We start from the raw sequence: 17185 nt of genomic DNA on the forward strand, positions 1-17185 counted from the left end.
TATTTTCACAGCCACTTATGGTTTCATAACATACAGTCATTACCAAATTTTGTGAAAATAACAAGAATTAAATGCTAAAGGCATGTATATATTATATATGTACACAATACATTGTGATGTATATGCTATATATTTTTATATCTATGCATAACAATATAAAATTACTTACAAAGTTATTTGTAACTGTACTAATTATTATTCTCGTCTTACAATTATTCAGCTTACTTTTTTTTTTAACATCTTTATTGGGGTATAATTGCTTTACAATGGTGTGTTAATTTCTGCTTTATAACAAAGTGAATCAGTTATACATATACATATGTTCCCATATCTCTTCCCTCTTGCATCTCCCTCCCTCCCACCCTCCCTATCCCACCCCTCCAGGCTCAGCTTACTTTTTTAAAACCCGTTCTTAATACTCTATATGTGATTGAGTGACAAATCACAATTTTAGTACAGATGCTCATCTGTGCCAAATAAATTAAATTATACACTTCTACGAAGGTCGATAACTAAAAAAAAGGGAGAATAGTCTGAAATTTAATCTGGAATGTATATGCTGTGTTCTATAACCATCTATACCAATCTGTAAGGAGACTTAATTGCCTTTAAACACATTATTAATGATGCCTGTTTGTTCATTTTTTTCCCTCCCACAGATCCCAACAGATACCAACTCCCACAGATACCAACTCTTTTCCAACCTGCCTATTATCATAAATGGCCTGGTTTGCAGTCTGAAGATACATGGTTGAGATAGTAAGCTGAACTCAAATTCCTGAACTCAACTGCTGGGACAAGTCAGATAGAGGACTGTCATGACTGACATTCTTCCTTAAACAGTCTGGCTAGACTTTAATTAATTTAACCATTCCTCCAACTAAATACTGCCAAGTAATGCTTTAATGAGCATTTTCATGGCTAGAGATTTTCCTGTATTCCTGAGTTCAAATGATTCACAATTTGTAATGTTTTTGATACATTGTGACAAATTGATTTTCAAAAGCATTGTATCAATTTTAAATGCCCCAGCCATCTTGAGTAATTTGAAATTTTCTTTTTCAATTAAATTTGATGGCCTTTGTGTTTGTTTTAATGTTTAAAAAATACAAGTGCAATGAAATGACAATCTTTATAAACAACATGGAAAAATTTGATCAATTATTATAGGATAATTCACATTTAACTACCACACATACCTAAAGAGTATTGGTTCATGACCTGGTATCACAGCCTGTTTTTAATTTTAATCATCAATAAGGATAATCATATAGTGAAGAGTCACATGGAATTTAAAATAGTTTATAGCTAACTTAATTATGACTCAAGATGGTCTTGATGTTTCCAAACAAGTTGAAATTTAAGAGTGTACATGTAAAATCTTTCATTTTGAATTTTAAAAAATGCCTATGGAGAAGTTGATTTGTAGCAATTCATGTGGAAAAAAGGGCAAAGTGTTAAGTTTTAATTGACTATGAATTTAACAAGAACAGAGTGATGTAACAAACTAATTAAAACTCAAATAATCTTGGTCTACACTTTATATGTAAAATGCCTAAATAATCGGAATTAACATTCTCACCTGGACAGATCATGTCAGATCATAATCATGAGTGTCAAAAATGTGGTTTAATTCTAGACAGATCATGACAGGAGAATCGGGTTAATTCAGGTCAATATATTTTAATAAAATTATGATAAATCCATGGGATATTCAGAATGCCAGAACTAGGTTGTTAATGGTTTTAGAAACTATGTTATACAAGGAAATGTTATTTAGCTTGGGGAAGTACAAAGGGGACTTGTGTTATCTGTTTTCAAAAATGTGAAGTGTTTGAGTCATATAGAGAAGAAGTTGATTTATGTTATGTTATTCAATTCTGGCTAAGAATTAGTTGTTATAATACCCAACCAAGAAATGGATTCCTTTCCTCCTTTTCCTCCTCTCATAATCAGTCAGCAGACATTTATTAAGTATGGAACATAATTGTTCCTGGCACAGTGAAAGACCCTCAAAATAGAGGTACTAATAAGGTATCATCCTTGTCCTCAAGGAACTCGCAGTCTAATGGATTTGACAGATTATCTATCTATCTATCTATCATCTTCCAAGGTATACACAATATACAGAAAGTACTATACAGGAAAGTTAACTATTCAAGCAAAAGCTGATCAACATCTTTGTTAAAAGGGATATCATTTATACTTTTAATTTATAGCTGCTGTACCTTTGTGTTTCCTTCTTAAAATGATGTGCATAGTCTTTTAAGGTATATTTATAAACATAATGTTTATATCGTACTCATATATTATTGACATATATTATTTAAGAAAAATCCAAATATAAAAACAAAGCTAATTTTTAATGGGATCAATGTTGTTACTGCTCAGTAAATGTGAAATTGAGCTCCTTGGTTATCAGAGGAAAAAGGGAAACATTTGGACTTACAAGTGTTCCATTAAGAAAAAAGAAAGCATGCATATGTTTTTCAGAAAAAAAATATTTATCTTGATTCTAAGTCTTTGGAGCAGAGAAGTAGTGAAATATCTTTCAAACTTGCCAAGGTAAGATTATATACATAGTTTAAAATTTAAGTAATTTACACAGGGTAAACTAATTTCAAAAGAGGGAGGGATAAGGGCTATAGAAACAAGCAAATTGTGAAATTTACTATAGAAAATGCAATGTGGATAATCAAGAATTGACAGGTTTTCATCGTATGTTTGACTCCAGATGCCTTCTTTCACATCTTCTAGTTTCATGAACTTTAAGAAGTGCTAAGGAAGCAGTCAATGTCTGAACAGATGGTTCTCCTGAGTATGCTTACTAGTACACCTGGTATGCTTACTGGTACACCTGGGCTTCCCACATGGGCTTTCTCCTATTCTGAAAGCAGATTGTATCAGCATTTTCTAGTTCTTTTGTCAGCAGACACCACATGTTATAAGTACCTAGAAGTTCTCTTCTACCAGATTTAAATTTATCAAAGTGCTCTCTGGCCAGCACAATGTACGTCAATTTGCATTAACTGTCCCACTTTGTTCTTTATAGGACTTACTTTCCTCCTTTTTTAACCCATCCCATCAATTGACTCTAATGAATACAAATGAGAAAAAAACATGCTTAAGATAAGGAAGACACATAACATTTATTTTGGATCCACTACCTCATTGTTCATTTTGGATCCACTACTTCTGTTCATTTTTTTCTAAGATAACACATGAAAAGTCTTAGCTATCTTAAGGATGCCCCAAGGATGAGTGGAGAGAAAACTCATCACATATTGTTCATTCTTATATTCAAAGATATTTACTGATCCTTGCTTTGTACCAGGTATTGTGCAAGGCTATGAGGATATATTGTTTAACAAGGCAGATAAAGGCCTTGGTTCTGGGAGTTTATTTCCTAGTGGGGAATTATAGATGATAAATATGTAAACAAATGAAAATAATAATTACAGATTGTAATAAATGCAAAGATTATCATATGGTTGGTAATGCAATATAAAGTAATTGGAGTTTGGGAGTGGGAAAGCTTACTCTAGAGAGGCTGGCAAGGAAGGTTTCTTTTAGGTGATGACTTTGACCTGAGTCCTGAAGATTCAGAAAAAGCTAGTCAAGCAATAACTGGATTGGAGGAACAGCCCCTCTCCAAAAAAAGGTAATGGAAAGTACAAAGGTATAGAAAAAAGAATGAAAGGGTTAAAGGATGTTCAGGAAACAAAAAGAAGAATGAGAAAACTTCAGCATGGAGAACAAGGCAAAAAGATGGGCAGGAGTCAGATCATGCTTATAATCAGAGCCTGTTAAAGAGTTGCAATTTTACTCTAAGAGACTGAAAAGCCATTGGAGGGTTTTAAGTAATGAAAAATGTCTCTTCTTTCAATTCTGAAGGGAACCACTGGCTCCTGTATGTAAAGTGGATGGGAGAGGTAAGGTAGAAGCAGATTAACTATGAAATTATTAGAAAAGTACCATTAACTTGGACTAGAACTGTGGGATAGAAATGGAGAAAGGTGGAAATACTTGTAATGTACTTTGGAGATAGGAGCAAGAGGACCTGGTCAGATGTTAAATGACAACAGGAAAAAACCTAGGAAAGTAATAGATGGAGCAAGAAAGCAGATGAGAAAAATATCAAAACTAGAAATATGACCACTAGGGACTGTCAGGAAAGGTAGATGAAGAAAAGCAAATAGGAGAACTTGAGAAGAGGTAATATGCAGAACTTCTGCTCAAGCTCAAATTCAGTCATGATAACGGAGATCTGCACAAATATATCAGTTCAAAGAAGTTGTAAAAGAATAGCTTATTCAAATAATTAGAGCAGAAAAAAATAAAGATCAATTCCTAACACACATAAGAAAATAAATTCCAAAAGAGTTAGCATTATAAATATAAAATTTTAAACCATAAAGTATACTAGAAAAATGTGGAATAATATTATATAGTTTTAAGGACAGGAATACCTTTATAAGCAAAGCATGAAACCTAGAAGCCATAAAGAAAATGACTCACAGATTTGAGTACATAAAAATTTAAAATGTCTGTACAGTAAAAGGCATCATAAATGAAGGTGGAAGCCAAAGGCACAGTAGAAAAATAATTTGCAACATACATGACAAAGGGTTCATTTCTTAGCATGTAAAACACTCCCTCAAATAGAAAACACTGGCAAAGTAAAAGAACAACAGTTCACACAGAAAGATATACATGGTCTTATAAATATAGGAAAATATTCTCAGCCACACTATTAATCAAAAACATGCAAATTAAAGTAGCAATTAGATGTCATTTTTATCCATCAGGACAAGTGAAGATTCAAGAGACTGATAATGACTAGTGTTAGCAGGTCATAGAAAAACAATTATTCTCACATTTAGGTGGCTGTAAATTTAAATAATACTTTGTTTTTGAGGAGAAGACACTGACAATATGTACTAAAAGCAATAATCCACATTATTTGATATAGTAATTTCATTTCCAGGAATTAATCCTACAGGAATATTCACACAGGTACTCAAGTAGTTTTACTGCTATTCTGTTTGTAATATAAAAAATGTGGAAACAACCTAAATGTTGATCCAGAGTGTACATTTATCATAGTAACTTTGCACAATGACATTATGTAGCAGTAAAAGAAAATAAGATAGCTCTATATAAGTATAGTATATAACTGACAGAAAACATTTTATGATAAATGAAATAAAATAATAAAATATAGGTATAAATTAATATCATTTTTATTAAAAAGTTTCATTTATTCAATAGATATATATTAGTACCTTATGTTTATAATACTCTTTATCTCTCTACCTAGGTCTATACAGATAAGAAAAGAAGTCTGGAAAGATCTATAAACCCTATTTACTGTGATTATCTCTATGTGGTGAGACTGCAAAAATATTTTGCCTATTTAAGACTTCTAAATTATTTGAAATTTTTGTGTCAGTTTAAAAAGATAAAATATGAAAAATGGAAAGATCACAGGGTATAATATATTTAAAGTTACTGATGAGAAACTGCCTATTTTAGAAAAAGCAGATAAGCAACAAAAGTAAGCAAACAATGATTACAGCTTATGGTGTAATTTTTGCTGTAACTGGAGAAATACAATGGCTTATTCAAAGAAAATACTACATCTCAATTTTTTTACCCTTTATTTTTGAGATAATGTTGAACTTTTTATTTATGACACTAGTAGTTTTATTAAGTTGGAGACAAGTGATGATGCTATGAAGACTGCAGAAAATTTGACTTAGGGTGATGATCTTTAAGACAATCCTCACTATGTTTATTGGAATCCAAAAACGTGTAAAGGAAAACTGAAATGAAATCCCTGACAGCTAAGCAAATCTTTAAAGCACTGGGGAAAATATGTTTTGATTCGAATAGATGTAGTTATTCTGAAATCAAATAACATTCCTATAAAACTTATGTAGGTTGGCCAACTAATGAAGTATCCAACACTGTTTGTGTAACATATAAAGACCCACTTATTAATTTTTACACCTGGTGGTATTTATAACATGAATTTGGAAATATAAAGTAATGAGAGCATTATCATTTAGAATACTCAAATTTCTGTGCTGCATTACAAATCACATAGAAAACTCGATGTCCAGTGTAAAATGGACATATTCACTGGAGTAAATGAAAATTGTTAAAGAACTAACTTTGAAGAAAACATCTTTCTATTTAAATTAGGAGTTATCTAGCTACTGTCACAGAGTGATGGCTATCTTGTGAATACTGTACTAACCAAGATACTATAGTGTGAATGGCAGGCAAAACTGACTTCAAGATCTGATGCCCTGGATACTTGTCATTAGGCAAATTTTCTTAACAACAGATCTTCAGTTTCTCCATATAAATAATTAAAATAATAATGATGCCTGCTTCTAGAGTTGTGTAAGAATTGAGGTAACTAACACAGAGACTTGGCACATAATCAGTAGCTATTATTATCGAGGAGAAATGAGTTTCAAAGAACAGGGAGTTATCAGCTATGTCAAATCCTGCAAACTACAATATTAAAAGACAATGACTAAGGAAAAATGGGATTTACTATTCTGTAAGTCACTGATGACCTTCAAGAACACTGTTGCAGGAGTGGTGATGGTTAAGGGAGAAGGTAAATCGTGATAAAAATAGAAGGAGCTGATGTGGAATATGTAGAACTTTTGATAGTAAGAGAAGGAATAAAAATAATATGATGACAGTTTAAGAGGCAGAGGACCAAGTCATGCATTTTTCCAGCTAGGACACACTGATTATTTTCTATGACAAGGAAGAAGCTACTGGAGATGGAGTTTATGGGAAAATTCCAGGTTAGTTTCAAAGATAAAATCCAACTGGCTTTCTTCTTTTTTTTTTTTTTTTTTGAAATGAAGAAGGTAGAGAATGAAGTATTGTGCATTTATCTAATACATGTGTAGCTCCTTTAGGGCTGTGGGCTTTTTTTTTCCTTTTTCTTGTAACTGGAATTCATTGAGAAGCTGTTCAAAAGTTTAGACTGTCTCTCTGTAAACACACACACACACCGTGCTCATGAACACATAATTTTGCATGCAATTACGAGAATTCATCAATCTCTTTAATCCATCCATGAGCCAGTTCTCTCTCCAAATGGTCCATAGATCCCAAAGTTACCCTCTCATAGGACTTAGAAATAATTTTTAAAAATATGCATTTAGATTTGTGTATATAAACTAAAATTAACAATTCAGTTAGAGGTCAAAAACATTCCTATGAAATATCAACAAAATACATTTATTCAAAACATAAATTGCTTTTTCAAAATATAAACAGAAAATATAAATAAACTCGAAGTTTTAGCATTGGTTTTGAAATAAATGTTCTATATGACAAAGAATGTAATACGACTAAATTTAATTGAGTTATAGGCTAAATATTTTCCAAACACTTTTCTAATATTCATAAAATTCATGTGTTTTGTATGTTAATGAATGAAGAAACTGTGGCTCAAAAGTGTTAAGTAACTTACCCACTATCAGGTTGTAAATTGAAGCCTATCTGGCTCAAAAGTCCAGAAAAGACTCTCCCTACCTCTAAATAAAACATAAGACTATTTTAGGCCAACATACATGAAAGAGTATATATTAATAGAATTTATGTGGGATTAATAAAGGTTGTGTTTTTTCTGGTCAAAATACAAAAGAACACTAAAGAATAAAGAAGGAAAGACTTGTTAAAGATCAATTATCCATGCAACTCATTATTAAAATTCTGCAGCCAGTGACAAGGTTGATGACTATTTACTTGAAATTCTTCCCATTTCTTGGCTCCCGTGAAATTACTCTTGCCTCATTTTCATCTGAACTCACTGACCCATTTCCTTCAGTCTCTTTTTCTCTCTCTGTCCCTCAAGTACTGTATTTCCTGGATTTATGTCCTCAACATTCTGTTCAATGTTTTTGCTCTCTCTGTATGATTTTGCCCACATCCATGGTTTCAGCCATTATCAAATGTCTCTCTTTAGTTCAAACTGAGCCCAAGAGCCCCAGATACACATGTCCAACTCTCTACTGCATTTGGATGTCTCTTAAACTCCTCAAAATCAGTACATCCACACCATACTCATCTTCCCCATTCAAATCTGCTCCTGTGTGTCCCTTCCTAGTTGATGGTACTGCTATCTAATCATTTTTCCAGACCAAAAATTGAAGAAATCATCTTTAATTCTTACCATACTTCCTTTCCATTCTCCCACACAGACATCCAATCTATCACTAAGTTCTGTCAACAGTTCTGTATTCTTAGATCTATGTACTTTTCTCTCTCCTTAGTGCTTCTACTTTTATTCAAGCACTTAATCATCCTAAATTGCATTACTTCAAGACTCAACTGTTTTTTTCTTCCCATTTTGCCCCCTTCTAATACATTCTCTTTCTTGAAATCATCCTGTTCTTTGTAAAACATAAATCTCATCATGTCACTGTTGTTTTTAAATCATTTATGGGTCCCCCTTTTTATTCAGAAGAGTCTCCTTACAAGAGCTACAAGATCCTGTGTGGATCTACAAAGCCCTGCCCCTTAGCACACCTCTCCTTCCCAGTACAATCAATACTCTACAGCCAGACTAAACCATATCCAGTGGCTCAATCACACCTGGCCCTGCCACACCTTGGTGCCTTGTCATGTTCTGCTCCTTTGGCCAGGCGTGCCTTCCTTCCTCTCTATTTTTCAAATAACTCAACTAGAGTCTTAACACCCAGATCAGATAACATTTCCCCTAGGATACCATGCCAAGTTTGATGTTCCTTCCTGTGTTAATGTCTGTCATAGCACTGTTTCTCTGTCATAATACTTTGTCTTACTGTACTGTGATAACTGGCTTGTACATCTTTCCCCCTAGACTATTAGCTTCTTGAGGGCAACAACTACTCTTATAAGTTTCTGTATGCTCATTTCTAGTATAGTGTCTTAAATACAGTTACCCTTGATAAGTATGTTTCATGAATAAATGGATATGTTTATTATCTAATCTACTGAATGAATGGACAAATTCACTACACAATATGGCTTCAGTCTTTGTTATATCACTCACTGCCATCTGATTAATGAATAAGTTGCCAGAAATGTCTTGCCCTATTTTCTTCAAAATGTTACAATTAAATTAGAAAAAAAATGACAATTCTTTTCTTTCTTGGTTCAAGTAATCTCAATACAGATGTAGTTTTCACATCCTACGGTCTCCTGGTTAAAGTACTAGGATAGTAATTAGAAGACCTGAGTTCAAACTCAGGCTCTGCAACTTATTAGCTACATGGTCTTTGGCAAGTCAAGTAACTTCTTTGAGTCAAAGCTGGCTTAACTAAAAAATAATAACTAAAAAATAATGACTATCTTCTCAGACAGTCTCACTCAAAGACTAGCTTGAGGTCAAATAAAATCATGTACATAAAAGCAGTTTAAAAACTATGTGTTGTAGTAAAATGTAAGGTGTATGGTATTTATTCTTCATGTTAAATTCCTGAACTATAGTAAAATTCTGTAAATAAGACATATACATATTTCCCAATGTCAGAAAGTAAAATTTTTTTCCTCTTTGAGAAATAAAAAACCCTTGGGAGAATCCACAAGAAAAAAAACAGTTTAGAGAGTTTTTCAAATGGCTTTAAGAAAGCTTAGTACTGTGACAATTCTGAAATACATCAATGCAAATTGTGCATCATTTAAGAAAGGGACAAGCCATAGAAATGTGACTCATCTTTGTCATCAATCTCATGGGGAAAATTAAGAAAAAGAGGGAAAGAATATTATAAAACTAAAGAATTATTTCAAATCAACATAGAATCTTGCTATCAATTCAAAATAAGGAAATCTAATGACAGTCACTCATTTTCCTAAAAATAATCAAAAGTCAAATAGTATTTAATGTATTTCTGCGAACAACTTTGCAGGTCAAACCATCAGAACTTATTTTTAGCATTTTTAAGATTATTATATCAGTCCAATATAAACTCTTAGAATGTCTTTTTAGGACTACATGTCCTTGAGAAGGAAAATGTACAAAACTTAAACATTGTTGAATTAAAGCCAAAAGTTTGTATTATTTAGTACCCTTAAACAAGTTTGAATTAAGTCCCTATTATATAAGCTCTGCCTGCAGAGCCTACCGGATATAATGTCACATTTTCAATGTATTTAGATTAACTAAACAAGTATATTTTACATACCAACCTACTTTTACAAGTGGCACACAACTGGGTATTTAGAGTTGATAACTAAACCCATCACAAATAGAACTAATATTTAACTTAAAAAGAACAACTTTCTCATCATTACTAGGGTATAATATGCATTCTATTTTTGACTTACAACTTTCCTATCAATCATGTTGTAAACTACTGAATAGACAGATTTTAGACAGAAAAGGAGAGTAAGATAAACACATTATTTGTAAAAAATAAAACAAAAATATTAACCAGTTGGTCTTTCCTATCCAAGTTTAAAAAGTTGGGAATATTCCACAAAATTCTCTTATTATTTCACCTAAGGGACAATACATGAGTACTTGATCTATTTCACTATGTTTTTCCTACTACCCATATGAAATTAAAAGAATCATTTGAGAAACTGAACATCTGTGGATTATATTGTAAAGGGACTGCCTTACTTATTAAAGACTGATTCTTTTACAGGATAGCTAACGTAACTGGACTAAATTAATAATTGCAATGTCTCATCTTTTTATCTTTTAGAAAGCTTGGGATAGATTATTTTAGTATTTTGGTTATGACTTCTTTGGCAAAATTTAAGATGCATCATCCTCCAAACCAAAATATCTTTATTAATTAACTATTAGAAAAATATAAGAACATAGCCTGCTTTTTCAGGTTGTCTCAAATGTTTTGTAAAGAACATATTCAATTTAACTAGCATGTTTGTTTGCAAGGATAGCTATTTTGGGTCAACTGTATAATATTTTATTAGAGGACATTCCATATTGAATATTTAATATTTTATTAAATTAATTTATTAAAGGACAGTCCGTATTGAATTTATTTTTTAAATAAATTTATTTTGCCATACACCATACTTTGAATAGATTACAACAAAGAAATGTATACCTTTAATTACATTTTGAAATTTGACTACTTGGGCTATTTATTACACCTATACTTTGTTATTGAAATATGTCATAATTCTATATTATCTGTATTTCTTATAATTTCAGTTTTATACTTAGCAAAGTGTGATTTTTCAACCATGTGAATAGTTTAAAATGAGAACAATATTTTAATTTAATCTTACACAAATATTGTAAAAAAAATAAAATGAAACTATAAGCCAAAATTATCCCCACCCTCTCTCAGCAACTTGGGATTTATACCAAACGTGAAAAATTTGAGTTAATTGGATTTATACTTATGCAGTATGTAAACTCTATACACAGAATGTTTAGATTGTCTGAAGTATTCTTAGAATGCTAAATTAATTTTGAGGCAGAAGAACCAACGTTAAATTACATCTGTCCAATAGATGACCAATAATACTCTTTATTCTTTAATCTGTCTTTTTTGTCTTTAAGTATACATTCCGTAAACTAAACATATCCTGTTTAGTGGCCCTTATTCACAAAGACACTAGATTATGAAGTTTTACAAGGGCACACTGCAGGAAAATCGTATTTAAGATAAACCTAGCCAGACACATATATTTTTTTATATTTAAAAAATATATGTATATTTAATCCAACATGAAAAATTTTTAAATCTAGCCTGTATCACTGTGAGGAATAAGTTCCATGTTAATTCTACAGAACACTATTTTTATCCTTTTGTACCCAAAGGCATACAGCTTGATATATGAGTTTGCCTCATACTTATTGCTTACGTGTCACCTTTAATTAGACTGGAAAATCACGCGTCTACATGCTCTAGGTCAGTCCATTTAACAAACACCAATCACCTGACCCACACTCTCTGACCATTGATTTTTCCCAAATTCTGCTTAGATTTGCCTTAAGGACATTTGGCATACTCATTTGTCAAAATTTTTTCCTTTTCTTCACTAGAAAATGGGTTTTTTCCTTATTTACAATTTATGTTTTTTAAAAATATTTTAAGCATGTATGCAAAGTCAGTTATATGTGATTATGAAAAACATGACACCACTAACATTGCCTTACACTTGGAATCAAAATAAGCGGACTTAGTTTACTTAGCTTTAATTTTCTCAATTCTAACATGTTAAAGAATAGCATATTACCTATATTTTATACCTTTTTTTAAACTTTTTCATTCTGTGTACAGATTCTTAGCAATTTCTTATGTTTACAGGTTCTTTACCAGTACACTTTATTTTATACAATATTTTTATTACATAAATAATATAATACTAATTAAAATTTTCCTGAATGAGATTAACATATGATGTGGAAGAAGAAAGAACTATCACTTTATAGTTTATATAGCTGGAAGCCATAACGTAAACTTTAAAATACTGAAGCACTTAGTTAGAAAATATAAAACTAATATAGCTCCACTTTTAAGACAGTCTTTCATTAACTAAATAATAAAAATGAATACTTATATAGCAATTTACTATAGACAAAGTACCTTCAAATATATCTGAATCATGAATTATCTGTAAACTTAGAAATGGTTTTGTTGACAGAATCTCAAGAGAGACACAAGAAAAATTTTTAAATCAACAGATAATAATCACACACTAAGAATATTTTATACCTAGAACTGTTTGAAATGTTAACATTTCTATCAAAACTTGGAACAAAAATTAATAACTTAAGACATTTTCAAAAATGACTATCCACAAACTTAGCTCTAATTTATGTTCATTTCTGCTTAAAAATAACTCCCATATAATTATCATTATAATGAATATTGACTTTATTACTAATACAACAAATGATTTTTTTAATTAAGTAGTACCCAAAGGAGCTAGAGAATTCCTGAAAATTAATACAATTGTAGCAGTTAAAAAAAAAGTCAGATCTTTAACCTCCTTATGAAATCAAGTTCTAAAGTAAAGTAATTAGATGCCAAAAAGAGGAAACGTAATCATGTCACTTGTTAGCTGAATTAATGGCAAATATATATGAATTAAAATAATTAATGAAACAGATATCCTCCTAACACAAAAACTCCTTGTTTTCAATTTCAGTAGTTTGTTCAGTATACACTTGTACTCAGAAAGAGGACTTTCAAAATTAAAATATACTCAACTTGATATAATAAAAATATCATACAAAGCAGATTGAATATTTTATTACTGCTGTGCAAAATTTTATATAGAAACTATTCCTATATGTCTTACATAATCTATAACCATTATCTTAACATGTAAATTTTGAGCAGTAGTAAATTAGCATGTAAAAATAAGGAGGTATGTGAAACATGTTTCCCTCAAGAGTGAAAATGCAATCTAAATGTTCTATTGACTGATCATATTTTAGTGATTTTTAAATTAATACACAGTTGATTATATTTTTACTTTGTTATACAGCATTTTGGCAGGGGAGCTCTGTACAACTGTTTAATTATAGTGTTAGGTAAGATCACCAAATCTCAATCTTATTGCATAAAATAACAGATCCAGCTGGGTTGGTTTGTAAATTCAGTGGATTGGAGACTAACATGATTTGCCACCAAGGTAAGGATTCATGGAGTTATATTCACAGGATATATGCATTACCTGATAGCAGGAGACATTCACAACCCAGAATATAAGAGCAGGGCAGTCTCAAGTGACATCACCAGATCATCTGCAGCGTCAGCCAACCGACTCAAATATATATCCTCCACACCACCGCTCCCCTCTTTCTAACTGTTAGCAAACCTTCCATTGCCTTTACCAGTGTAAGAGAGCATGTGTCTTCTTTAAAAGCAAGACATATGCTTACTCAAGTGAAAAGCAAATAAAAACCAAGGAACAGAAATCAAAAACTAGATTGAGTACAATTTTCACTAACTTGATATTCAGGTTGTAGAAATAATACTGAAATGTTAAAGGAGAAAGTAACTTCAATTAATTTCAAGAAAAAAGAAAGACGGAAGAAGGGAGTGAGGGAGGCGGAAAAGAAAGAGGGAGGGAGGGAGGAAGGAAGGAAGAGAAAGAAAGACCAGCTAAATATCCCTGAGACTAAATCTTACTTTTAACTGATTTGCTCTGTAACCAGCAAACTGTGGAGGTCTTGAATGTCTTTCTTAAAAATATAATAATAATAATAGTAATAATAATAGTATAGAGGAAGGGGACTCTATTGCCCCATTTTAATTCTCTTCTCATTTACCTACAACTTATGTTTTACTTACAAGCATTTGTTACAGCGAAACTGTTGGCTGTCTCAATGTTGTCCACATGAGGTACCAAATTAAAGGGAGCTTCTGACGCATTGGGGCTGGTGTTATGAAGAAAAATTGCTAATCGAAAAGCAGTGTATTCCTGATCTGTGTTTCGGATGAAGAGACCACCTATTAAAAACAGCAGAAAAAGCACATTCAGTCTCCTCTTGTAAATGTTACTATACCCACCCCAAGAACTGTCAAATTCACTGCCATTCACCAACACATACAATTAAGGAGCTATTCCTGCCACATCTTGGGAGACTGCCCTTTGTCCCTAAGGTGTATGCTTAATATTTTAGTCTTTAAGGCAGCTCAGCCTTTTCCTGTCCCAATTTGTCATGATCACCGTGACCTCTGAGACAGATCATTTAGTGTGCTTTCCTTTCTCTCTCTTGCACTCCCCATGATTCTCAGCACAATGCTACAGAAGCCAGCTCCAGGGCATTTCTAAGATGCATGCAGATGGGAAGAAAAGATAATTTGCATTAAAATACAGAAATCAAGGGATGTGGTGAAGTGCAGGTTAGAGGGAAATCAGAAAGGAGACATGAACTTTGTCTTTATGCAGCTCTTGGACTCAGCCTAATTAGCACCGTTTTGTGCACTGTCTACGAGAAATGATGCAGTCTGAGGCTGGGCTTAGCTGGAAGAAATTCAATTGCTGCGTCCCATTAAAAGACAGGAGAGAATAGCAAGAAAAGCGAAGGACGGATAGGGTCCCTGGAAATAGAGTCGAGAGGGAGGATTAAGGGCAAAAGATTCAAGAGGAAAACAAAAGAAGAAAAGGTTCCGGGAAAGGGATCTAACTTTGGAATCCGTTAACTGGTAGCAAGCAAAGACAAGGAGGTGTGGGTGTAAATGCTTTTTTGCACAGTGTCTTTCTGTAATAGAGAAAGCTGCTTCGTACAGCACGGGAAGAAGGGGGGGGGGGTGTTTTGTTTTGTTTTGTTTAAACAAACTCTACATCCCTGCATGCTTTAGAGAAAGAAATGAAAAGAAATATCAGATAAAATGCTACCAAACCCCACGGAGGTTTTTTTCCCCCAACTTATTGCAATCCTACTTAAGCGACATGATCCAAAGGTGGAAACAGGAGTATAGACTGAGGATGGACGGGTGGGCAGCTCTGTGCTGTTCTAACTGAACCTGCACCAAAGAGGCAGTCTTTTTATAAAGGGGAGAAAGGAAGAGGGAAGCAGAGGGGAAAGGAGCCGCCGAAGGTTCCCCTAAATTGCTTATCAGTAACTCATTTGATTCACTTTCGGATATCTGCTACAGCCACCCACACGCATACCCCACCGGAGCAAAGCTTACCTATTTGCACGCTGCTCGGAAAGGCTCCCATGGCGAGTCCCCAAAATCCAGAAAATAACAAGACTATCTGTTTGCAAATAATCCTCATCTTCTTTTCTCCTCTCCCTGGCGCGCTCTCTCTTTCTCTCGCACTCTTCCTAAAGGCTGTTCAGAGAGACATTGAGGACTATGGCGCTAAAATTAAAAACAACCAAAAAAGAAAAAAAAAAAAAAAAAACAGAGGAGAGAGGTTTGGGTGGTTTGGGGTTATGACTATTTCCCTTTAGCAATCCATCCCGAGCTGCCAGATTTTTCCCGCAGTCTCCATAGCCCTGGGAGAGGTTTTCTGTCCGGCTGCAAATGTTACACATGCAAAAGATGGTGGTGGAGCGGCTACTGGCTGCTCGCAGAGATGAGACATGCGCTCTCTCTGTGCCTAGCTCGCACTAGCTCTCGGCCCTCGCTTTCTCACCTACACACACACACTAGCGCCGCGGCCGCCGCACGCGCTCTGCTGCTCCTTTCAGCCAACAGCCACCTAAAGCCTACACCAGCCCGGAGCCTCGCGCCCCCTCCGCGAGCGCGCAGCACTCCCTCCGCACGCCCCTCGCCCACTACTCGGCAGGCTTCATCCCTTGGGTGCTCACCCGAGCGCCTCAGTCTCTTCGACGCTCCAGAGCCAATCTGGAGACAGGTTTTTCCTTTTCACGACTCCCGCCTCTCTTCTTCCCGCGTTCGCAGTGGGTCCTACTCTGGGGATGGGCACCCCCAGCGTCCCTCTCTGCTTTCCGGGCGCCTCTGCTTCGCGGCTGCACTTGGCAGGAAATTCACCCGCGGGCCAGGTCCTCAAGCCCCGAACAGGGCCTCGGGGGGTTAGTACTTCCCCATGCCCCCGGCCCCCTGCCGCATTCTTGCAGGCTCTCGGGGAGGACCGGCTGCCTCCCTCTCCTTCAGCTCAGCCTTTCTCTCAGCCTCGCCCTCTTCTGCCACTGGGCTGCGCGCGGGGGACTCCGGTCCTCGCTGCAGCAAAGATTTCTCACCAGCAAACAGCCCGGGAATCTGGAGAGCCTGAGACGGGAATGGACGAGATGAAGGGGCTCAAGAGAGAGAGAGAGGAGGATGAGAAAAGGGGGCAAAGGGCAGCCTCAGGCAGGTTTAAGAAGCTGGAACCAAGGAGGAAAGAATTGATGGAGTTCAGGCTGGAGAAGAGACACAGAGAGGTCAAACCATTTTAGGAAAGAGAGGAAGGAAGAAAAAGTTAATTTAAATAACAAAATAGGGTGATGAACGGGGTGGGGAAGAGACTGAGAGGTGAAAACTGAATAGGGGGTCTACTTGTTCTTTGAAAGGCTTGGAACTAGGAGTAGGAAAGGTAATTAAAGAGTTCTTTCTCTCCAGTCACCTTTTCAAGAGACACTTTGCCTCTGTGCTAGACACACTTCAGGAGTAGCAAGAACATAGTTCAGGGGCTGATGAAGAAGAATGGGAAGGGCAGTGCTTGGAGCAGTGGGCACAAGTTGGTATTTGTGCCTGATAGAAAAATGGGGTATTTTACA

The 17185-nt window shown here is 34.5% G+C and overlaps 1 protein-coding gene across 6 annotated transcripts in view; it reads right to left on the reverse strand.

The window, feature by feature from the left end:
- The window catches only part of GRIA4 (glutamate ionotropic receptor AMPA type subunit 4), a 459907-nt gene extending 443984 nt beyond the window's left edge, over positions 1–15923 (reverse strand). For all 6 annotated transcript variants that reach the window (XM_027095677.1, XM_027095680.1, XM_027095679.1 and 3 more), the window contains exons 1-2: positions 15651–15923; positions 14304–14462 (exon numbers count right to left, since the gene is read on the reverse strand). In XM_027095677.1, the coding sequence (XP_026951478.1) occupies positions 14304–14462; positions 15651–15738 (247 nt within the window). In that variant the 5' untranslated portion in view covers positions 15739–15923. The remainder of the gene's footprint in view (positions 1–14303; positions 14463–15650) is intronic.
- Between the last annotated feature and the right edge of the window lie 1262 nt (positions 15924–17185).

Source organism: Aethalodelphis obliquidens, unplaced genomic scaffold (assembly GCF_003676395.1).
Source record: "Aethalodelphis obliquidens isolate GAN/ISIS:26980383/991018 unplaced genomic scaffold, ASM367639v1 scaffold93, whole genome shotgun sequence".
NCBI lineage: Eukaryota > Metazoa > Chordata > Mammalia > Artiodactyla > Delphinidae > Aethalodelphis > Aethalodelphis obliquidens.